Source organism: Fundulus heteroclitus, chromosome 18 (assembly GCF_011125445.2).
Source record: "Fundulus heteroclitus isolate FHET01 chromosome 18, MU-UCD_Fhet_4.1, whole genome shotgun sequence".
Taxonomy (NCBI): domain Eukaryota; kingdom Metazoa; phylum Chordata; class Actinopteri; order Cyprinodontiformes; family Fundulidae; genus Fundulus; species Fundulus heteroclitus.
This window is the reverse complement of record NC_046378.1, coordinates 21,571,736-21,596,016: the sequence shown is the minus strand read 5'-3', so window position 1 is coordinate 21,596,016 and position 24,281 is coordinate 21,571,736. Positions and strand designations below refer to the sequence as shown.

At 41.0% G+C, this 24,281-nt stretch overlaps 1 protein-coding gene across 1 annotated transcript in view; it reads left to right on the top strand.

The window, feature by feature from the left end:
* The window catches only part of arhgap35a (Rho GTPase activating protein 35a), a 94,358-nt gene extending 71,561 nt beyond the window's left edge, over window positions 1–22,797 (top strand). Inside the window, exons 4-7 of the mRNA XM_036150088.1 lie at window positions 11,053–11,130; window positions 13,201–13,329; window positions 16,228–16,333; window positions 19,513–22,797. Coding sequence (XP_036005981.1) covers window positions 11,053–11,130; window positions 13,201–13,329; window positions 16,228–16,333; window positions 19,513–19,999 — 800 coding nt within the window. The 3' untranslated portion in view covers window positions 20,000–22,797. The remainder of the gene's footprint in view (window positions 1–11,052; window positions 11,131–13,200; window positions 13,330–16,227; window positions 16,334–19,512) is intronic.
* The last annotated feature ends 1,484 nt before the right edge of the window (window positions 22,798–24,281 follow it).

The following is a 24,281-nucleotide window of genomic DNA, read 5'->3' as shown; positions in this document are numbered from 1 at the left end:
CTTTCCTGGACTTGTTACCCCACGACACAATCTTGGATAAGCGGTAGACAATGGATAGATAGCTGGATGGATGTTAGACCTGAAATATCTTAATGCTTAGGTTTATGTTGCGTTTCAGTGTTTTGGTCACAGACAGGTCATTAGCTTCAGTTCATACATGATGTTTTCTGCTCCCTGGTAGCTCAGACATGAGTATGTAGCATCTTAAAACTCTTCCACCCTGCCAGGCCGCTCTTGTGCTCCACTGTCCTGGGACCGCAAGCTTCCCCCTTACTCTACCGCCTGCTGTTAAAGTAAACCAGAGGGTGAGCTTTGATACTGATGTCTTGGTTCCTCGCTGAATCAGGATTTCAGGTGCTTAACTTTACCCCCATTAGTTGCAGTTTGTTTCCTTACAACGGCACACCTCAGATGTCCTGGCTGACACATTTACTTTGTTACCTTTTAGCTGCATCTCAGTTAGCTATCTGAGTTAAAATGTTGCTCTCGCCGACCGACATTCCAATGCTTTCCAGTTTAATCTCTGGCCTGATTAAAGTCTCTGCGTTTGTGGATTACAGACTTACAAAACAGCCACCTCCTTCCTGCATGTAGGAGCGTTGGGGCAAAGCCCCAGATAACAAGGCATCATGTTTGATTTTGCCTCTCCCTGCTCAGATGTTAACTGAAGCAGTCACAGCAGTTACAAGCAGGATAAAGGAGGAAAAACTGGTTGAATAGGTGTTTACATGCTCTGTTGTACACTCTTGAAGCTGAATTCGCTGCTCGCTCTCTGGCATTCTGTGCCTTTTATCCTTACCTGTTTACATTTAGTATTCCTCCTAATCCTCTCCTCTGTAAGTTCCCAGGTGTCTCTTTATTTCTTTACCTCACTAAATACTCACACCTGTCATATCTTATTACTTCCATTGCTTCTAAAACGTCTTTTTATCATCTTCCTTTGTCCCGTTGTTCACTCTTTGAATCCTGAAAATATATTTCACTCCAGCCATTCTCTTTATCTCCTTACTTCCTCTCCAGTGCTTCTCCCTTCTCTCACCAGCGTGCTGAGTGTGCATGTGTCAGGGTGTGTTTTTTTGCCAGAGAGCTCCCAGGTAATGTTCTGCCCCACAGCTCCCCCTGTCCGTTCATCATCACATGGTTGGGAATTGGAAGGACGTCTGTGCTCAGCTGTTTCCAAGTTTCTTTAGTTGGTTGCAGTTTATTTCTATAGGAGTGGAGCTCCCCCAGTTTTTTTTTTATTGAACATTAGGGTTGATATACAGTATATGTTTCAGTGAAAAGCATTTTAAATAACAGGGATCGGGTATCATGAAGTTTAGCTGCTGATGTTTTGTTTCAGGTCAGCGGTGACTGTGTAGCACATAGATAATAATAATAAAAAAAAAAACAACAAGATAGTGTATTACCAAAGCTTTTGTTAAATCATTGTGTGTACTATATATGTTAACAATAGTATAAACAGACTTCTTATTTCCTCAAATAAATTACAAAATTGAACTTCCCTGAAATACCTTATCCAATGAGGGCAGAGTCACAAACACAGCATCATGACTGTTACAAAACCCCATGCTGCTTTCAGTTATTATGGGTGAGAAAATATTTTTATTGTTTGTCACTAATAAAACAGCATCCCAGTCAGTTTTTTTATTGTTTTGCCATTTCCTTCTAAACAGTCATTTAATTAGATAAAATCTACCCAATAACAAACTTGAGAACTCTGTGTACATTAATTGAAGTCGTCCCAGGGTGCATCCAGCTGAAACCAGATAATTGACACTGTACAAAAAAGACACAACATCTTTTTTTTATTTCACTGTCTGATGTTATCACACTAAACTTTTCCTAATATAGGTCAGTTAGGATTACCAAATTAATTTATATTTACTAAATGCCAAACATATTTAGTTGCCTAGGAGGATGGGACTTCATGTCCTTTAAAAACAGCAGCGCTCTAGCTGCAGGTTGCTCAAGTGTGAGCCACCAGAATTGACAAAGACACCTGGACAGGTGTCGAAACATTTGCAGAAAGAACTGAGCGAGAGTTCGGTTGCCTCCGTTTAAACCTGTTTGCTGTTGCAATGACCCGGATAACTGAGAATTTGCACAGGAACAGGACTGGATACATTTTTTCTGTGTTAAATTTTCCTTTTTAATGTGATGTTTTTGTCTCTATAATTCCTCCCTCAGTTTTTGTTCTCCTCAGGATCGTGCTTTGTATAATAAATGGCCTCGCATAATAAAATGTTTGGTTATTTGTTTTTGCACAATTGACAATGCTTATTTTCTCACCTAATATGGTTTTAAACAGTTTTATTTAAATTAGCATTTTAATGAATCACTATTATACAATATGCACAATTAACTGGGATATACATGCATGTAGTACTTAATTTACATCAAAATTAAAAAAATGAAATATACAATAATTATGTCTTCCACAGAAAATAATTAATCCCAGGTCATCAGTCAAAACATCTACAGCCCCAGGTTTTCCTCCATCTTGTAAACTTATTTAAAATTTAGATCAGCTCTACCATTCTGCTCATTCAACTCATACTATCTCATACCAGATAAAACAAAAGGAATAAATCACATCTGCTACACATATTTTTTTGGAAATAAAGGAATAGGTCCTGAAAACAATGATATTCGTGCTTTATTGAAGTATGTAGAAGCTGGAGGACAAGGTCTAGCGTTCCCGCGTTAGCATGCAGAGGACAACTGAAAGAGCTTTAAAACTGTTAATATCACTCTTGTTTGGTTTGCTTTACGTGAAAAACTTTATTCTAAACCACTGTAGACATTTTATATTGATCAGTGTATTGCATAAACAGCTATTTTTATCGAATATGATCTGTTGCCACAATGTCATCTATAGTGTGTGGGGAATAACACATTTCCACTCTATTTAGAACAGAGAAAGTTAGGCCCAGAAATATTTGGACAGTGACACAATCTTCATGATTTGGGCTCTGCATGCCACCATATTGGATTTGAAATGAAACAACTGCAATGTAACTGAAGTGTAGACTTTCAGGTTTAATACAAGGGGTTGAACAAAAATATATAAATAAACATGTAAGAATTGTAGCTACTTTTATACAAACGCTCCTTATTTCAAGGGCTCAAAAGTAATTGGACAAAAAAACATAATCCTAAGTAAAATGTTACGTTTTTAATATTTTGTTGTGGACCCTTGCAGGCAATTACTGCCTGAAGTCTGGATCCCATGGACATCACCAAACGCTGGGTTTCCTCCTTTGTGACGCTTTGCCAGGCCTTTACTGCAGCTGGCCTCAGTTGGTGCTTGTTTGTGGGTCTTTCTGCCTTAAGTTTTGTCTTGACAAAATGAAATGCATGCTCGACTGGGTTGAGATCTGGTCAGTGACTCGGCCATTACAGAATATTCCACTTCTTTGTCCATCTGTACTGTGAAGCGCCGTCCACTCAACTTTGCTGCATTTGGCTGAATACACTTCATCCGGCTGCTTCTGTCTTTTGTCACTTCATCAATGAACACAAATGTTCAGGTGTTTTTGGCAAAGCCAATTCTGCCCTTTCTATTTTTGAGGCTGATTAATGGTTTGCACCTTGTAGTGAATCCTTTGTATTTATTTACTGTCATGAATTCTTCTTTTTATGGTAGACTTAGGTACTGATACACCTATTTCCTGGAGAGTGTTCTTCACTTGAGTGGATGTTGTGAAGGTTTTTTTTTTTCACCATGGAAAGGATTCTGCGATCATCCACCACTATTGTCTTCCGTGGACCACCAGGCCTCTGTAAAATCACAAGCTCACCAGTGCTCTCTTTTTTTCCTCCAACTATTTGGTTTAGCCACTCCTAACATTTCTGCTATCTCTCTGATGGATTTCTTCTTTTTTTAGCCTCAGGATGTTCTGTTTCACCTCCATGCAGAGCTCCTTTGGCAGCATGTTGTGTTCACAACAACAGCTTCCAAATGCAAACGCCACACCTGGAATCAACTCCAGACCTTTTAACTGCTTAATTGATGACAGGTTAACGAGGGAGGAGCCCATGCAGCCTTGTTATTTATTTAGCAGTCTTCTGAGTCGATTGTCTAATTACTTTTGGTCCCTTGAACAAGAGGCGGCTACGTATTAAAGAGCTGTAATTCCTCAACCCTTTGCTCCAATTTGGATGTGAATACTCTCAAATTACAGCTGACAGTCTGTACTTTAAGGCCCTATGGATTATATAATTGTATCCTGATTATGTTTTCATAAACAGCTGAAATAACAAAACTTGTGTCACTGTCCAAATATTTCTGGGCCTAACTGTATGTTCTTATGTGAAATGTGTGTATAGACCTTAGAACAAAAGACCTTATGAAGTTGCTCCTTTAACTAACAAGGGCTGCAAGGCTTCTCAGAGAGGAAGGAGTTATTACAAATGCTACTTTAAATCCCAGATTACAATGTGCAAATACTCCACGGCACAAAGACTCTAAAGGGATCCACAATAGACTTTGTTTGAGAAATATCTGTTAGATGTAAAAATAGTACAGTAAAAATACGGTAAGCTGTTTAGATTTTATAAATTCAAATAAAATATTATCACACTGACGTCGCCATGTTGTTTACGCTGCAATGCATTCTGGGTAAATGACGTATGCGAGATCATTTAGCGCTAGCTCCTTTCAGCGAAACCAGCAATGAGTAATGTTAAACATTTTAAGTCTGACCCAGAACACTTTGACATTGATGGCAGTGTAATAATAATAATAATAATAATAGTAATTGGTAATAAACGATGAATAACACATACAGCTTGTAGGACTTTGTGATCATGCAAGTAGTCCTCTGTGTCCGGTGTCAAGTGCAATAACACTTACTTAGGATCCGAATGGTCCGGTCTTAAGTCCAGTGTTGGTACGTGATTTTACATTTGGTAGTGTGGCAGTACCTTTGTTATTACAAACAGCTTCCAGTGTTGCCTGTCTGATGTTTCTCCCAGTGTCTTTGCCTCGTAAGGTGGTGAGTTTAGGCGCTTTATGGGTTCTTCTTTTTCTTCATGTGGGTGGCGATGAAGACCTGCCTCACTTTTTCTGTTTGAAATTACACCAACAGCAATACAATAAAAAAAAAAAAAAAACTACTCTGGGAATGTTAGCCTTCCTGTATTAACGGTATAGGTTCCAGTTCAGTAGGACCTAACCGCATCATCAACCCAGAATGCATTGCGCAGGTGAAAAAAATGGTGTCCTCCATGGGTGAAAAATATAACAAAGGATATACAATTTTTTAAGTAATTGAGTTTTACGTATCACAAACAGATATTTTTAAGTTAATAGTAAAACTACATCATATGTATGTTCAACTAATCCTGGATCCCTTTTTAATGTTTAGAAAAATGTCCAATTGTCCAAAGCTAAAACTAAAGTGTTTGACAATAATTACCCTTGTTAAATTTTGAAGAAATAGGGAAAAGCTTACAAGCCTGGGAACACCATCCCAACCGTGGAGTACGAGGGAGGCTACATTATGCAGTTTGGCTCTTTAGCTGCAGGACCAACAGTTGCACTTCACAAAATATATGCCACCATGATGAAACATTATGTGGACAGCAAAAAAGGCTTAGATCGGAGGCAGCCGAACTTTTACTCAGTTTTACTAAAAACGTCTCGACACCTATCCCAGAGTCTTTGCCAAGTCCTCCGGCTCGCACTTGAGCAACCTGCAGTTGGAGCGCAGCTCTTTTTAAGGACATGGAGGCCCATCCTCCTGGGCGCATTCTAAGCCAGATGCAAATCAATGATCCCGCTGTCACGGTCCTGGGTCGTTGGAGGCTATTGCTTTGTGTGAATGGTGTACTTGGTCACCTGAATCATGATGAGACTGCTTATATAGTCTCTTTGGAAAGATTCTTGGAGGACCGAGGTGTAAACACTGGGGAGTTGGAAGTGCAATTCTCTCCCACTGTTCAGTGTTGGCTTTTCCCTTTAGACCAAGATGGCTACTTTCTCCCCTCTTCTGTTCTATCTGTCCAAAGTCTGGACATCATTGCTGTCAAATGTTTTGTCCTTTATTCTTAAAGTGTAGCTGAACCTGAGCTGCTGGCCCACCTCTGTTGTTCCATGCGTTTGTGTAGTTGTTTTGTTTCTCCCGTGTACATTATGTTTATATATTGAAGCAACATTTCAAAACAGCAGTCAGGAAGTTGGATGTTGGGCATAAATGGATCTTCCAAATTAAAAATTATCCTAAGCATATAACTTGCAAAAATGGCTTAAGGACAAAAAAAAGGAGTAGCAGACCCAGGTCTCTGAAAAGATTTGTTAAACCTGACTTAGTTGAAGTGCTGTCTGGAGGAATGGGACAAAATTGCTGCAAACTATTGTGGGAAGTTTGCCAAGTACACTGTATGTAAACTTCAGAATTTAAAAAAACAAAAGAGATAAAATACAACCCGGTGGAAAAAAATATCAATTCAATTCATGTATTTTAATTAAAAAAGTAAAACACATATAAAGGTTTATTGGAGATGGTGATACAACTTCAACACTTGTTTCAGTTCAGTTTCAGTTCAATTATGGATTACAGCTACAGAAAACCCAAAATGACCTTTCTCAGAAAATTTTAAAAGTACTTACGACCAACAAAAATGTATTCTTACTTACAGAAAAGTCAGCCTAAATGTATGTCCATGTATTGTACAGTAAATGCACTCCTTACTTGGTTATTGCCCGTTTCTGCATGAGCATCTGCATCATTGCAGCGTGGCGAGGAGGCGATCAGTGTGTGGCTCTGCTGAGATCTTCAGTAAACCTCTCAACAGCAGCCTTCAGGTTGTCTGTGGTGTCGGCCTGGTGTCTCTCATCTTCCTCTTGACAAAAACTCCATTTCTGGATAAATTGCTGCACTGTGTTTGTACTTGAGGAAACCCAGTAGACCAACACCAGCAGATGCTCCCAAAATCATCACTGATCGAGGAAACTGAACCTCAAAAAAAAAAATGTCCTCAGTGGTCCAAACTCCCATTTTCAGATGAAAACAAGACTTTGGACCACTGAACAACAGTCCAGTCCTTTTTCCCCTTAGCTCAGGTAAGATTCTTTTGATGTCTGTGATTCAGGAGGATGCTGCATACTTTGCTTCACTGTCAGATAAAGGCTGCAGTTCTCTCTCGTAATTCTGCACCCTTCTCTCCCACACCTTTTTTTTTTCCCCACTCAACTTTCCCTTCATATGCTTGGATAAAGAACTCTGTCAACAAACCACTTATTTTTATCAGTAACCTTTTGTAGCTTAACTTCTTTGTTCAGATGTTCTACCTAATATTATTCAATCAATATGATTTTTGACTCGTAAAGAACGGGTGGGATTAAACAAGCGTTCTCTGCTTCCCACTCCTTTTTGTGAACTGTAAAGTAAATCAGTGAGGTTGAGGCTATGTTGTTGCATATTTAGCATTATTTCTTTGATTTAATTAATTAGATTTTTTTTTTTTTAAATCTTTGAAATAAATTAGAGATGCTCACTTACTGCTGGAAAAAAGTGAAGTCATCAGTCTTTCTCAGTACTATATGGGCTATAGCAGAACATTTTCTGTATTAAACATTACCAGAATTAAATGCTTGAAATATACCTCTGTGTGTGTAATAAATCTATATGTTATAGGAGTTGCATTTTTTTGGATTAAATTAGCCATTTCATTATATTCTAATTGATTAAGGGGACTCTTTAAATGTTCATGGACATAATTAACTGTTTCGGTGATTTTATTAGTTAACCCTTTGAAATAGAATGTCTTTTTCCTCTTGTCTGTCTCCCTTATTTGTTCCTTGCAGCTCCTATCCATTTGTCCTTGAGAATAATAGGAGTGGATGTGGTATTTTGGTTGTTTTTTTTTCTTTTTCCAAGGCATTCTGAGTTTGCAGAAAAGCAGCCATATAAAATCAATCCATTGTGACTGCTGTTATCTCCTCTCAGCTCAAGCTTTCTCGTGGCGCGGTAGTCTCGGGGTGCTCTGCTCATCACGGGCACCCCGGGTGATGAATGCGCCGTGGCGTGCACAGGCATATCTGCTGGTGGTAGTGGGGGCCGCCATAGCGACGAAAAGGGCAGCACCCAGCGACCGCCTGTCTCCGTGGTGAGCTATGAAATCGGCCTCTGGGGGCTGCTGCACCCACCCCTGGAAACGGGGCTGGGACCGGAGGTGATGGGGGATCAGCTGGCGTCGTGTCAGACTGCGACACGCCGCAGAAACGCAGCCGCTAACCCTAAAGAGTTTTATATTGCTGTTTGTTAAAGTTTACAGCTCCCTCAAGCATGCTTCTGTTCACTTGAGGACTGGAAAATTATCCAGAAAGAAAAGTGGTTTCAGAGTTTCATCGTGTTTACTTTAAGTCGATGCATGAAACTCACTCCAGAAACTAAAAATCTGTACAATGGAAAAGTAAAAAAACATAGAAAAAACTACCCAACTTACCCCTTTTCCACACTTAAGCTATAGTTTTGTCACTTCCTTCCCTCTTTCATCAGTTGTAATCATCCTCCTCTTTGTCATGCCCCGGTTTTCCACTCTCCCGTTCCACCACTATGGCCCGACTCCTTCCTGCTATCTGTCCTCCCATCCCTGTTTTCTCCACGTCTGACTTGCAGAGCTTTTGTGGAGAATTGATTGGCAGAAGGCGCGGATCGATTCTGTATGCCTCGACTGAGAGCTCTCTCATTTCCTCCCAGCCTCTCCCATTATTTCATCTTCTTTTTCTGCCTCTGCCTATGTGCCCGGCTCCCTTTGGAATACCCTTTGTCTCCCCGAGTTGCCCCCAAAGTGTGAGTGAGGAGTGTAATACAAGCCTGCCAGTTGAAACCGTATCTTTTTTTTTTTTTCTCGTTGCAATTTGGTGGAAAATATTGATGAGCTAAAATGCACTGAGGTATCTGTGTGCCTCTGCTTTCCGTCAATGGCCTGTTTTGACTTGGTTCCTTGTGTCTTCATCGATTTAGTAAAGAAAATAATCATCAATTATGCAACAGTTTTGAGTGACCCAAGGTCTCTTAGTCTGACCAGAGAAAATTAAGATTGCTGATGTAAAAAGGCTTAAATCTGCTCCATTTTATTTGTAAGTAATATTGGATTCTTAGATTTTTCTGTGTGTATTTTTTGAAGCTGAGGTGTGTCAGGGTGTCGGCTATTCTAAAGATGCACTCGGGTTTCCTCCCCAAGGAAAAACAGCATCAGGGTAGTTACAGCATCCTCCACAGTCATTAGCATCCCTGGGAGCCTTAAGATAGAATTATTTTTATTTCAGTATCATTATTTCTTATTAAAAATGTAGACAAGAAAAACGTTTTCTGTAAAATGCACACAGATCTCATTCCTCACAAGAGAAAAATAAACAAGGATACAAGCCAATGCAGCTAATGGCAGACCGTTGACACGTAATAACCTAACTGTAAACGACAGCAATTAGGAATTTCAACCTTTTAAGGTTCAATATTTTTAAAGCTTATCATATAAATAATCTTAGTCATTAAAAGATGATAGAAGCATATTTTACAAAATAATTAAAATTATTTTAATGGGATGGTTTACTGAGGTGGAAAATTAGGATTTCCTCAAAGTTTTCTACTTAAGGCAACTTTTGCCCGTTTGTACTTGTTAAAGTAAAAGATGAAAAGATGCACTTTAACTTTGGTAGGATTTTATTACTGTTCTCTATTGCATTTGAAATCAGTTTTTGTTACTGAGTAAATGAAAAATGTTTAACGAGGAAGGAAAAAAAACACACATGGAAATGCATGTTCTACTGAAAAATGGTCCGGTACAAATGTATCACCCTTGGTGAGAGCGTGCACTGACCATTAGCAGAGAGAGTGCAGGGCGCATCAGATTATTGAAAATGAATTGATTTATTTATTTTTTGTCTCAAAAAGCTGTTGCAGGGAGCAAATGTTGTCAAACTTTAGAGAGGAAAGCTTAAGATAGCTGTAGCCATGTTGGCCATTAGGCGGTTTGATTTTTCTACGCTGGAGGTGGACAACAAGCGTAGGATTAAGCAAGCGTAGGAAATGGATGTAGATTTTGTTCTTGGGAATTATACTTTCTATCTGCTAAGCTGGCATCACTGTTTTTGTTGCTGTGATCTTTAAACACGTTTTGTTGTGTTTTATTTTTTTATTTTTCTGTTATTTTAATACGCCTTTAAGGTTAATATATATAGATTTTTGTGCTCTGCGTTGTAGAGATCCACCCCAAACAACTGTTGAAAAAGTATCTTTTTACTCAAAGTTCATTTTAAACAAGTTACTTTTATTTCCCACCACTAACTTTACTTTTATTTGAGCACATTATTTTGGACCTCTCTCCACCTCTGGTAATTTATTTCAGCTCTAATTTTAGTCCCTCATTGCTAAGGAACACACTCGGTCCAACATGCAGTCAGCCTGGCATTACTCACTGAATGTCACATGAAAATAGAAAAATTTATTGTTTTGGACTTCAGTAATGAATCAACCTTTTTCCTAACCAAATCATCAAAAAAGAAAAAAAACTGTTCTCATTAAAAAAAGTTGCTGTTACTTTGACTGAAGAAGTCTGAGAGCATTCAAACGTCCCTGTGTGTGTTCAGTAATCCATTGCTGCAGATTTTTAGCCTGTTTCTCTGTCCTCTCCGTACGTGGATGCAAATATTGCTGCACCTTTTAACTATGGATGCACAGGCAAGTGCCATAAAACCTTTTTGCTCATTTGTTAACCAGAATTCAGTTTGACTCCGTTGGGAAATGGCTACAAATCTCCAATGAGAAATACTAAAAAAAAAACTGAAGTGTGACAGAAAAAGCATCGTCTTCTCCAGTCAGTGTATGTTTCTGTGGCACTAAAGCAGCTTCTGCACTCATGAGTTCTTATCCTTCCTACAGACGTTTGTTATATGTATAATAAAATGGTTTTAATAGTGTGATAGGAATAAAGAGGCTTTACCTGTAACCTCCATATCGGCTTTTTGACGTAACTTGTTATAAAAAGCTTTTGGTGATGAAGATTGAGCTGACGGCGGTTCTCCTTGTCTGTTGCCTCCAGGTGTGAGCACAGAGGGAATCTACAGGGTCAGCGGCAACAAGGCGGAGATAGAGGGCATGCAGCGACAGTTTGAACAAGGTGGGTACTTCCCTCTTAGAGCTTTCTATACTCAGTTATAAGTTGGAAGAAAATGCAATTAAGATGTATGTATGTATGTGTGTGTGTGTCCTAGGGTTGTCACAATACTATAATTTCAAACTCTACAGCAGTTCTGAGAAAAATGCTCCATTGCATTTTTGATAGGCCCAGCAATAAATATACTTAATTTAATATGGTATACTTAAGTTTAATTTTCTTAATTGGGTTAAAATCAATAGGTAGTGGACAATTGAGCCCTCGTTTAGAGGAATATATCATTTCAGTGTCACTTCCTGGTTTAGCAAAAACAGCACAAGTGTTAATATCCTTTATGGAAGTATGTACCTTCGATTCATTCATGCAGCTATGATATTTTGTGATAATTCTTTATATTTAATGGGCCACTGTGTGCTTCCCTTTGCTTGTTAATTTGCTGATGGTGCAAATAGATTTGTCTACTGAGGCACAAATAATCATTCTATACAAAAAAGGTTTCAAATCAAGCATGAATCTGGCATTTTGTCATTTATTGTCTGTCTGCCTTATGGGGAAAATGTCCTCCGAACAACGCTTTTGTGTTTGTCTTGTCTATAATGAGCGTTGCAGATGTTTTTCTGGCTGTAGTCAACATGTTAGCAGAATTTAAACTTGCAGCAGCTCATTGTTGAGGTGAGCAGCTGCAGAGAGGCTGAGTGTCTCCTGTTATTGCAGCGCTGCGGTCAGAAGAACCGCGACAATTTGGGCAAAGTGTGAACGAGTCAGTTTATATCGATTTTGATGCAAAAGAGCATCTTAGCAGAATTCAATCTCTTAGTATTGCTTATATCTAGATAGCGATTATTTTGACAATCGTAGCGTGTCTGCCTCTAACTAAGAGAGTCCTGCATTTCCCCTTATTAAGCAGGGCGTATTAATTGGCCTTCAGCTCCTCTTAGACTGCAGAGCTGCCCCATTAATCGTCTACCTGCTCCGGTGTGCATCAACACACGTGCACAAGCGCTCTGAATGTGTGTCTGTCTGGAGTGGGCGGTTACTTGCCTCCAGATTGGTTTGCTTAATGAAGCATCTCGCTGTCGTTATGGATAGAAGACCAAGATTGTGTGTGTGTGTGTGTCCATGCTTGACTGAGGTTAAATTCATCTCTGGTAACCTGGGTTGAAAATCTGCACTGAATCATTCAACACCTTTTGCCAATGGGACAAGTCAATTAAAGGTGAAACTTCCTGCACAGGCGGTGCAGAGCTGCACTGAAAAGTGTCCTTCATCCCTGAAGGTGTCTGAAATTTACTGGAGGTTTTTTGCAAATGAAACTAAGCTTGAAAATGTAACTGTTCTTTAATCTGGGTGGCTAAATGTTATATAGTGCCGCTTTAAATACATACTACCTGATAGTGTAAAAAAAAAAAGTAGATTCAAACTACTTGTATTTTACCCCTACTCTTTTTCTTATTCTCTTTTCAATTTCTCTTTACATCCCCAATCTCAAAAATCTTGCTTAACAATTTCATTCCTTTTAAATCCAGTTGTTTTCTATTAAAAATGTATATAAAGTCAGGTGTATCTTAGGATAATTGAAGTTAAATGTAGTGTAACCCATAAGAAGGTGACATTTGTAGTTTTCTCCTGACAAACTTTGTCCCATTCCACACAGGTTTTAAAGTGATCATTTATTGGCCTTTTTTAAATCAGAAATTCTGTGCACAAATTTGAGCCATTACAGATTTTCTCTAATCCATACAGGATCAAAACTATACATGTTCAAACACTAACCAATTCAATAAATTGGAATATTATTGAAAGATGAAACGCATTAATTACGTACAGACTGACGTTTTCAGGCCTTCTGTTGGGCTGATTTTTCCGCTTACAGCTCCCCAATATTTATTTGAATATTACATCAGACCAATAAAAAACATTTTTAATATCAAAGTGTAGACTTAATAGAAAGTACCTTTTATTTAAGAATGGTTCAAAATAATCATTAAAAAGCTCCAAATTAATTGCACACAATGTGTATCTAACCCTTTGACCAGAAGGCTAACCTCTTCCTGTGTTGTTTGCCTTCCACAGACCACAACCTGGACCTGGAGAAGGACTTGAGCATCAACACAGTTGCAGGAGCAATGAAGGCCTTTTTCTCAGAGCTCCCCGAGCCTCTGGTGCCCTACAGCATGCAGACGGAGCTGGTCGAGGCCTTCAGTAAGTCCCCCGGAGTTTGCTGCCACGGAGGTGGATGTGTGGAGAACCAGATTCAGCAACTGTGTTGGATTTTGCTGGAAATCCATCCCCCCCCCCCCCCCCCATTGTAACGTTTCTTCAGCCTAACAAGCAAAACTCCTGCAGTTCGAATCCTTCTGTGGGGAGAATTAGATTTACCACTCGCTTTTAAAAAGGCAGGAGAGAGAAGATGGAGGGGGACTATTTAGAGCTTTGGGGGAAAAAAAAAAAAAACGATGTTGAGATGATGGCATGTGGTGGTGATGGAGGGAGCAGAATGAAGCCGTGAGAATAAATGGTCATATGGTAGATAAACGAGGGTGCTTTTTCCTCTTTATGTCCTGTAATCTGTCAGAATGGAGATTTAAAGCACAGCTTAGCCTTGCATAGCGCCGGAGAGATTTACCCGCGGGCCGCGCGGCTGCTGTCACTCACCGAGCTCTGGCGTGCGTGTGTGTGTTTTTCAAGGGCCCGTCGAGACCCTTCAGCCGTGACAGAGACCTGATAAACCTCCTGCAGCCTCAGAGCGGAGGAGAGAGAGCCAACTAAAAGCTTCTTTCTGCCGCATAAAAATCACAAACAACGTTCTGTCAGACTTAAGAGTTCAGTCTGCGATGGCGCACAAAGGAGCGGAGAGGAGGGAGTGAGTGGGCGGGGTTCCGGTGGATCTTCTCACAGAGACGTTACTTTAAATAAGCTGTAGTTCAAGTTTTGATCTCTGATAATGGACGTGCAACAGGAGGGGACTGATGTATCTGTGAAGGGATCCCGCGTTAAATCTGTTTTTGATCTGCGCTGACCTCATTGTGGGAATACAAACTCCGATTCTCTGCCTGTAAATCATGCGGCCGATGTGGAGGGGAACATCTGCTCGCTCTGCCTCGCTCTCTCTCTCACACTCTCACGCAGGATGGGACTGTGTTAGCCGGTGACGTCATTTTCTCTGACTCATTCCTGCTTGTCGTCAGGCCGAGCACACCCTGAGCGTGTGTGTGTGTGTGTGTGTGTGTGAGAGTGTGCGCTTGTGTGTGATTTGCTGTAATCTGCAGGAGACTGATGGGTGGATGTAGGAAAACGGTGTGGTCTTTTGTCTCCAGTCTTTCTTTCCTTCATTTGTAGTCTGAAGTCACTTTGAATGGCACGGCCTTGGAGAAAGTATTTATACGCTTAAGCTTTCCACGTTTTGTCATGTTTCAGTCGCACATTTCATCCGTTTTCTGTGATGAACTTAAAGAAGCAGAGAACCGTGAAGCAGAAGAAACAGGATAGATCTGAAGCGTGGCGTGCATTTGTATTCAGCCCCCTTTACGCTGATAGCCCTAAATAAAATCTAGTACATCAAACTGCCTTCAGAGCTCACCTAATTAGTGAATAGTGATCCTGTGTTTAAACGAAACTCCGTGTAACTGCAGGTGTTCTCGGAAAAGCCTTTAGAGTTTCGTCACGAAGACCGAGGAACAGAGCCGAGAGGTGGAGAAGTTTTAAAGTAGTTGGGTTATAAAACAATTTCCTGAGCTCTTGGAGAGTTCTGGTCAATCTGAAAAAAAGAGTTTGGCACAAATGCAGACCTACCAAGATACGTCTGCAGCTGAACTGAAAGACCAGGCAAGAAGATTTAAAAAAGCGGGGAATGGGACCAGGGTGACTGGAGGAGCTTCAGAAATTCACAGCCCAGGTTAGATTCTGTCAACAGAATGAGCATTAATCATCCACAAGCATGGCTTAAACAGAAGCCATGGTAAGAAAGAATCCGCTGCAGAAAGAAAGCCAAAAGACGTACTGCTTACTGTTTGCCATGTCCTCTACATGGCTTGGGACAAGCTGAAGATTATGTCTGGCAGAAGACTAACGCCGTACTTCCCTCTGGACTCACCCTTCCCATGGTGAAAAAAAACGGTAATGACGGCATCTTGATAATCATCATCTTTATTGACATTGCAAAACTCATTCAAATGAACTTTGTCCTCTGGATTTAACCTATTCCTCAGGGAGCAGTGGGCGGCCACTGTGTGGCGCCTGGGAAGCATTCTGGGGAGAAGGGTCTTGCTCAGAGACTCAGAGCGGCAGCTTTTGGGAGTCGAACCAGGAACCTTGCAGCCTCTCTAGTACGCCAGCGCCCTGCTCTCTACCCACTACACTGCCAGCCGCCCCTGATGTGTGGATCGTTGTCTTCAGCGGGGTCAGACTTGCTCAGAAAAAGGATAGAAAACCTTGAAGCAGAGCTATAAGATGCTGAAAATAACTTGAGACCGGGGCAGAGGTTCACTTTGCAGCTGCCAGGCCGGAGCTACAATTTGGGTGCTTCTGATGAAAGGGTTGTTCATCCGTTAGAATGACCCAGTCAAAATTCAGACCCGCATCCGGATAACAAGAAGAATTGATATTCATAGATGCTCTCGCTCTAATCTGAGTAGGTGCTAGGTGAAAGGTAATTCTGCAAAATAATGACTCGAGGGAGCTGAATACAAATGGACGCCGCACTTTTTGTTGCTGTTGTTGTTGTTGTTGTTTAATAAAAACGTTAGAAGGCATCCATCATTCGCTTCCCGCCTCCCAATTATGTGCTGCTGAAGTTTGAAGTTTGTTGTTGTTGCGTAGCACAAACGTGGGATCGCAACACGTTTTTGTTCCGTGAAACGTCTTCTGCTGAAGGATGAAATTGCCTTTCCATGTGCAGATAATATTAATGCTAAAGCCAATTGCTTCTGAATGTCTTCTTCACTTGTACTCCCCTCTCTCTCCCTGTTCATCTTTTTTTGTACTCCCAACTCCAAATCCCCAGACATCTTCTGCTGAAATTCCTCTAATCTTTTTCTCTCTCAGCTGCCCAGGCCCAGCTTCCTCCGTATAACCTGTCGTCTTTCTGTGCCGACTATTCAGAGATCAACGACAGGGAGCAGCGCTTTCAGACGATGAAGGATGTCCTGCGACATTTTCCCCGGGAGAATTACGAGGTCTTCAAATATGTCATCAGCCATTTGAACAAGTGAGTGATGGACAAGGTCAGAGATGGCCTCTGGCAGCTGTGCTGACTCCACAGCTGGTCACCCCGGTCAGGTGACCTGCAGGTGATGTCACCGAAACAAGCGCACTGATTGGATTAGACAGTTTGTTGTTGGATTTTTATTATCATTATTATTCGGGCTGAGCCAGAGTTTGTGGTAATGCTGCGGCTGTTTTGCCGTATTTTGCGCATTTAACGCTGGTTCAGTGCACTGATTTAATTATGAATATTCCTTAAAATTCAACACTGCCCCCCAAACTTTCACAGTAGAGCAATGCATTTTAACGTTCCACGATTCTGTACTACTAATAATAATACATCAAACTTATATAGTGCATTTTTTTGGACACTGAAAGACGCTTTCCAAAAAAAATTAAAACAGAAATAGAAGAAAAATCATACCAGAGAAAAGCAAGTTTAAATAAGTGGGTTTTGAGATGTGATTTGAAGTTCCTGATGGTTTGAGGCAGTGAGTTCCAAAGGGGGGGGACAGCAGCGAAGGCTCGGTCCCCCAAGGTCCGGTGTTCTTTTTTGTGTTTAGTCCTCTGCTAAGGAGCGTTTTTTTTTTTTTTTTTTTATTCTTTGGCAATATTAACATGAAAGGATTCTAACTCGTGCTAAAACGACGGCGCGCTTGTAAACAGCCACCATTTAGTTTGAACTAAATGTCCAATAAAACATTGTAAAGGGTACAATTGTCCGTTTATGACCGAGTTATCAGGCTGATATAATGATGTTATCGCTGCGTAATTTGAGTAATTAGGGGTGTAACCATCCTATAAACCAACGACTCACTCCATGTAAAACTTTTATATTTTTGAACAAACATTACTCCTTATAGCCAATAAAGTTATTGCTTTTCATAATATTGTTCCAATTACAGGCCCTCATATTTTTTTTTTTTACTTTTTATTTTTTTAAGCTCTTTCAAACCAGGTTGTATTACAAGTAATCATTGGCTGATATGAGGTTAGAGAAATGTAATGACATTTAGAATGAATGCCACATTTTTACCCCATTAATCCACGCTGTATTATGTTAATTGCGATAAATCGAAAATAGAAATGTCTCTAGCAACCCGTTAACTCTCATAGGTATTCAACAAAATTTGTTTTATGTTTAAAGAGCTTTATCTAAAAATATTAATGTCTGCATAAATGTCCAACCACTGCCATTTATTTAAAAAGGATAGTTTTTTATTTTATTTTAGCCATGATACGCAGGTGACTGACAGCAGGCAGACAGAGGTGGGCGATAGGAGGGCCACTTTTTGTAATGCTTTTAATTACTCTATTGTCTTTTTCCAAAGGAGTTCAACCTTTAGGAGCATCTCTCTCTCTCAAAATACGATCAAAAAAGCCACCAGCACCAGAAAGGTATCTGCAGATGAAGACTGAGTGAAAATAGCGGTTCAGTTGGACTGTTTCACATCACTGGAGCTTATCCAACTCACCGTTCATTTGCTATGATATTTAAGCAGTGCTTCCATGATCTTTTACCCTTTCAGCAATGGCCGTCATACCCTCTTCTATACATACGTGTGTTGAGGTTAAAATAAAGACACTGCAGCTTTAATTTTCTTTTTAAAGACGGGCACATTTATGAATATATTGAAATGAGAAAAGAGGAGCACATGTGAGGTGGCAATAAAACGTCTTTATAAGGCATGTGAACCCTTTTTTTATAGAGCAGTCAACTATTATTATTTTAGGTGTTTGAGAATCTAATTTTTAAATTGCAGATTCTGTTATTTTCCAGTATTGTATCCGTGTGTGATCCTAACTCGGCTCATTAGTGGAATATCTTATTCCACTAATAGTAATATGAATTTTTTGTGGAAACAGCTTATGTCTGTGTTTTCTACATTAAATAAGGATTCATGTCAACTTTCGCTTCAGCTTGCAACTTTTCCCGGTGTGTTTCAGGTTAGTTGTTGTTCAGTGTTTCTGAGGCGTCAGATCCTGGAGCAGTTGACAGGACTGCACTGCGAAAAGCACAATGTTCCTCTACAATCAGTGCACATCTTGCCGTCTGCTGCGAGAGAGAGAGAGAGAGACGTATTGTCTGTGAGCGAGCCGTTTGTTGTTAGAATAATTGGAGCTTTCTCAAAGGCAGTGCCATGTTAAATGGAACAAAAGGATGCAAGGATTGTTGTTCATGTAAAAGCAGCTGATAGCAGCAGTCTAGTCGAAACTGATATTGGAGATGATATTGCTTTGGTAAATATTGGCAATTGTCTTGATCCTTTTATGACCTTTCGCTCACTGTTGTGCTGCACGGCCAAGCCTCGGAGTGTTTTGCCTTTGAAAGGGCTTTTGTGACTGTGAGGTAAACTATAAAAAGGACCAGTCAGTCTTACACTGGCTTGTAAAAGTAATTTTTTACCCCTTGAACGTTTTCACATTTGGTCACAATGCAGCCACAGATTTGTATCCAGCTCCTTTTGCCACAATAACCTGAAATGAAAATTCAGTGTAACCAATTGACTTTAGATATCCCATCACTAGTAAACTCACTTTACCTGTTTGTAAATGAATCTTATTTTAAATGTAACTGTGTTTTGAAGCCCTCGGAGGTTTTAAAAAGGGTTTGGTTATGAAGCAATATCCTAAGCTTTGAACGTTTCATGGAAACACAACCGAGTGGACCATGGTAAGCCTGGAGGAGCTGCAGAGATTCAAAGCTCGTGTTGCCAGAACAGCTATTAGTGATCCAAATATCTAGTCTTTATGCAAGACTGACAAGAGGAGACCAATTTTTGAGAGGAGGCTGTAAGTTTGTCACAAGCCATGGAGGTGAAACGTGTGGCAGGCTTTTCTTCAGCAGGGACAGACAGACTGGTCCAGAGTCCAGAATGATTGCAAATGGATGCCGCAAGTTTTAGATTATTTGTTAATTGCACTTTAAAAAGCATTTTAAAACTTAAAACTTTCCATACAGTTCACAATTATGCACCACTTCGTAATAAAATACATTAAAGTTTGTGCATGTACCAGTATAAAATATATTTTGTGAATACATGTACTGTATTTTCTGGAAATCTCTTCATACAGTTTAGGCTAAATGGGACACAGTTCACTCATATCTTCTGAAGCTTTTCTTTTTTTTTTACTCCCATATATCGTAAAGCATGATGACATTGATGTGTTTCTGTTTCCCAGGGTGAGTCAGAACAGCAAGTCTAACCTGATGACCAGTGAGAACCTCTCCATCTGTTTCTGGCCCACGCTGATGAGGCCCGACTTCACCACCATGGACGCTCTCACCGCCACCCGCACCTACCAGACAATCATCGAGAGCTTCATCCACCAGTGCGCGTTCTTCTTCTACAATCAGCCCCTGTCCAATGGCCTCACCAGCTCCCCCAACTCCACGCTCTCCGGTGGCGGCGGGACCTCGGCGTACTCCTGCATGGCCGGGGGCTATTCCTCCTCCTCCTCCTCGTCGGCTCCGTCCCCCGCCGCCGCCTACGTCCTCCCCGCCACCCCTCCTGTCATCCCCCATTACGGTCCTCCTCTCCACCAACACCACCATCAACACAGGTCCCCGTCCCATTCCCCTCCACCCACCCCACAGTCCACCATCCCGGCCCTGCTGCCGCCCTCGCTTCACCCCCATCACCCGCCGGCCGAGCAACACACGCTGTGAACCAGGGATCAAGGGAACGAGAAGGAGTTTTAGGAGGTCAAGGAAGAAAACCGGTTGCAGGTTGTGACGGATTGGAAGAAGTAATCTAAGATGGAAGTTTAAGTTGGGAGAGATTGAGCGAGATGCAGTATGTACAGGGAGGAACAGACATGTTTGGGGGGGGGGTGGGGGGGGCGAATAGTCGGAGGCGTTTCACCCTCTGCTGGTTTCAGAAAACAGAAGTATGGGAAACAATGAAGAGCCTCTGAACTGACTGGATGAACTTTCTCCTTCTTTGACACTTTATTCCCTTTTGTTTCTTTATCTCACTTCGTTAGTCCCACCCTCACTGCCTTTTTAGAGAAGCTGCACACTACCGAGGAGTGATGCGCTGGCAGTAGCTGTTGAAGGGACGCGGTGGGCTTTCACCACAAACACGGGCACGCCTACGACAGGAGAACCCTCAATCTTGGGAACTGCCGTCGGCCAAAGCACGAGCCCACCTGCTGCAGCGGAGGACCCCGGAGGCTGCGGCCGCGACAAACTGTGCTTGTTTGTTTCACCGCTGTGCAGAGGACTTGCGCAAGAAAACACATGTTAAAGCTCACCCAACAGGATGTTCAGTCTCGAGAGGCTGAGAAATTCCTGTCAGCCCCTAGCGCACGCGCGCACACACACACTGAACGAGATGCAAAATCAGATTTAATCATGGCAGTATGCGAGGCAGAGTTTAAAAAAACAACAACAGCCAACTGGATCTGCTGTGCAGGATTATGGAGACAGCTTCCCCATGCTTCTTGAACATCATTCCTCTTCCCAGATATACACCTCAGCCGAACATGTGAAATGTTCTGATTGGTCCAAAATGTCTGTTCAGTGCCATGTCTGTCTGTGTGCACCTGCATCCCTGCTTTTTTTTTTTTTTGTTATTCAGTTTGTTTATGCTGAATTTCCCTCAACTTGACAGTTAGCAGGAGTAATTCCAGTGTTAGACCATTCCCTGTCATGTTTCTTTTCACGCTCTGGTGGTTTTTACAACCGAGCCTGTGTTGTTGCCGTTTTTCATAGAGGACCTTGTTTAAAAAAAAAAAAAGAAGAAAAAAAAAAAAGCACTTTTCTGAGGCACATTTTCAAAAGGGGAGCTGCCATAAAGTGGCAGCCACTTTTGCTGTCAGTCCACTTTCTTTCTGGGAGCACAACACTGACATCTAGAGGACAACTTGGGGATCACCGCCACACGAGCATGGGCGTAGTACCTTTCTTTTACTGTGGTTTCTGTAGCATCTGGTGCAATTGTCAAAATTAGGTGGAGTCAGATTAAATGAAGTGGAAATAGATGTTTTAGTTTAGATTTAAAAAAAAATAGGCAATTTTACTCAAAAGCAAATAAATAGATTATAAGAATTACAAATGTGTAGCTGCAAATTCTATTATGTTGCCGTTTTCTCTTTTGCTACCAGCTCAAAGCTTGAGAAAGAGCTCTGTTCTCTTTCCGACACCATGATTTTAGGAAAAACGGACACAGGGCGAGAGAGATCAGAGCTGGAGGGTGTTAACCAGTCGGGGCCTGAGTATTGGACACAGCTTTAGTCTAGAATCTAGAACAAAATGCTCTGTCTGGTCTTCTTGGTGGGCAAAAAAAGGAATTATAACCACTACACCAAGAGCTAAACCCCACTGTGTGCCACTGCATCCCCTGTCCAAAAGAGACTGCAAAGAGAGAACAGGGAAGCCCATTCATCTGCGCGCACGACCCGATCAGAGCATCGCTGAATTCCTCGGCCGAGCCTGGCGTTACTGTAGAGACCGGCCGGGATGCAGCTGGAGGAGAATCGCTGAACTGCGATGGAAGGAGGTTTGGGGGTCTCCCCTGCAAGTGTCTCTGGGATTATTCAGCTCGACAGAAACTAAAAAAAGACTAAAAATGCATCCGATTCAACCAGCCAGTGACGACTGCAGGTTTTGTTTTTTGTTTTTTATCCGTTCACCTCGTTCATTCACCTTGTGTGTTAGCGTGCGCGCGTGTGTGTGTGTGACACGAGATCCGGCCAGGCGTAAGTGGAAGGAATGCGACTCTTGCTTGTGCTCGTTTACCCCCACTGTGTAACCCAGTTAGCTCGTCCAGATCTCACACACACACACACATACCGACCAGCAGAGGAAGAAGTGCGAGGGAAAACCGAGCAGGGTGGGGGGCAGTGTGGGGGTGGGGGCGTACGGGTGAATGGGATCGTTATCTGGGAGACTGAGGGGGGAAGGAGGGCGGCGCCCACTGGTGCTGCTGTGAGAAACGCCGGCTAGTGGTGTTCCCTTTGTACATCGACCTGTTAATACTGAACTGACTGTGAGGCAGCCAACGACTGTGGAGGGGGGGGGAAAAAAGGGGGAAGCAAAGGGACAATTTCATGAAGAGTTGCATTCTGATATTAAACTTTGGTTCAGTGATGAAATGAATTTTGGCTGCGTATGTTTTTTTTGTTTGTTTGTTTTTATTTTTGCAACAAAGGTGACAGATGTCTAAGTTAAATCAAGAAACAGGCAACACTATATTCAAATGCTTGTTGCGGGTGGGTGGGTTGGTGGGAAATCTAACACTTTGCCCTTTAGTCAGTGGTTATAGAAAACACATTTTTTTTTATTTTATTTTCATGTTTAATTTTAAGAAGAAAAGAAAAAACATGTTTTTTTTTTCCTTTCTTTTTTTTTTCTTTAGCAATTTCATTGTGAGCAAAGGAGAGACCGGCCCAGTATAATGCATGATTTCTTCCCGACAGAAAGGAAGAGGGCTTCAGCACTCTCGGTATTTAAGTAGTGATGATGTTAATGAAAATTTAAAAAAAAGAAGAAGAAAAAAAAAACGCAAAATAAACGGGAGGTGAGGGAAGCTGATGGTGAGACTGATTTAAAAGAGTATATAAATGAAGTACTGTAAAGTGGAAAAGATGACGTCACGCAAAAAAAACTGTCTTTATTTGCTGAGTATGGTCATTTGTCTCAGTGGGAATGGTGTATACAGCAAGGCCTTATGTGATCTGTATTATAGTTAATAAATCAAATCTTGTTAAACTCATTGTTTGCTGTCTGTTTCTAAGAGCTGAGATGTGAAACACCCTGAAAGTTTATTTTTTGAGACTTGAATCCCACAGAACAGATCAAATTAGTTACAAAATGAAGGTATTTTAAATAAAAGAATTAGATTTTTCCATTATATTGAAAACCTTTTCAATTTATCAGGATTTCTTCTACAAACCTAAATCCATATCATGTCCGTGATAAACTTAAAGCAGCAGCTGATTGACAGTAGATGTTGAGGTAATGTTCTCCTTATGGTTTGTGTTGTGCAAATATTAGCTAAACGTATTAGGAAACATGTCCGAACAGGGAAAAAAGTGACACTGAGAGGAGGATGTCAAATTTAGATGTAAATGTACTTCTTTTTCTTCGTTTTATTTTTAATTTCTTTTATTTGGTTTGTAACTTTTTGACCATGCAGGGAAGGTTTAAAGAATGAGAGCATCAAAAAAACATATTTGTAGCAACCTGAAAGTTTTTCCTGAGATTTAAAGGACTGCTGAAGCAAAAGCCCCTGCTTCAACCAGCTCATCTCAGCACATACAACATGGTTAGATTTTCAAGGTAAGTTTTGAATAACAGGAGAGAGAAGGATGCTGTAGCCCCCGAGGTTACAAAATTAGCAATTCTACTCTGTTTATGTACTTTGTGGAGTGTCTAATTTTTAATACATTGTATTTTAGTCATCCGCATGCTAGGCTGGCATGTCACATTGTAAGCGAGGCGACAGCTGCAGAATACAGTGATTACAAGTAGTGAACATGCATGTTAATTATCCATCCATTGTCTGCTGCCGTTAGACAGGTCACCAGTCCTTCACAGGGAAACAATGCAGCACATAAAACCAATTAATCTAACTGCTTTTGAACGGGGAAGAAGCCCAGACATGTACAGGCAAACTCCAGGATTGGAACCTAGGACATCCTCCCTGTTAACCACTTCGACACCATATAACCATATTATAATAAATCAAATGAATAACATTAAGCAGGAACTTGGATGCCTTCAAATCTGTTCTGAAAACCATCCTCATCTTTGTCCCTGCTTGTTACTGCCTCTGTACCTCAATGGATGGATGGCTGAGCAGGGATGCCTTCCTATACCTAATCGTCCTGGTGGGGGGGAGGCATTTTTTAAATACTTGGTACTTGTGAAATTATGTATTGTAATCTTTTGGATTACAGGATAATCTTTGGATCCTGCTGGTTTTTTTATCTATAAAAATGTAAAT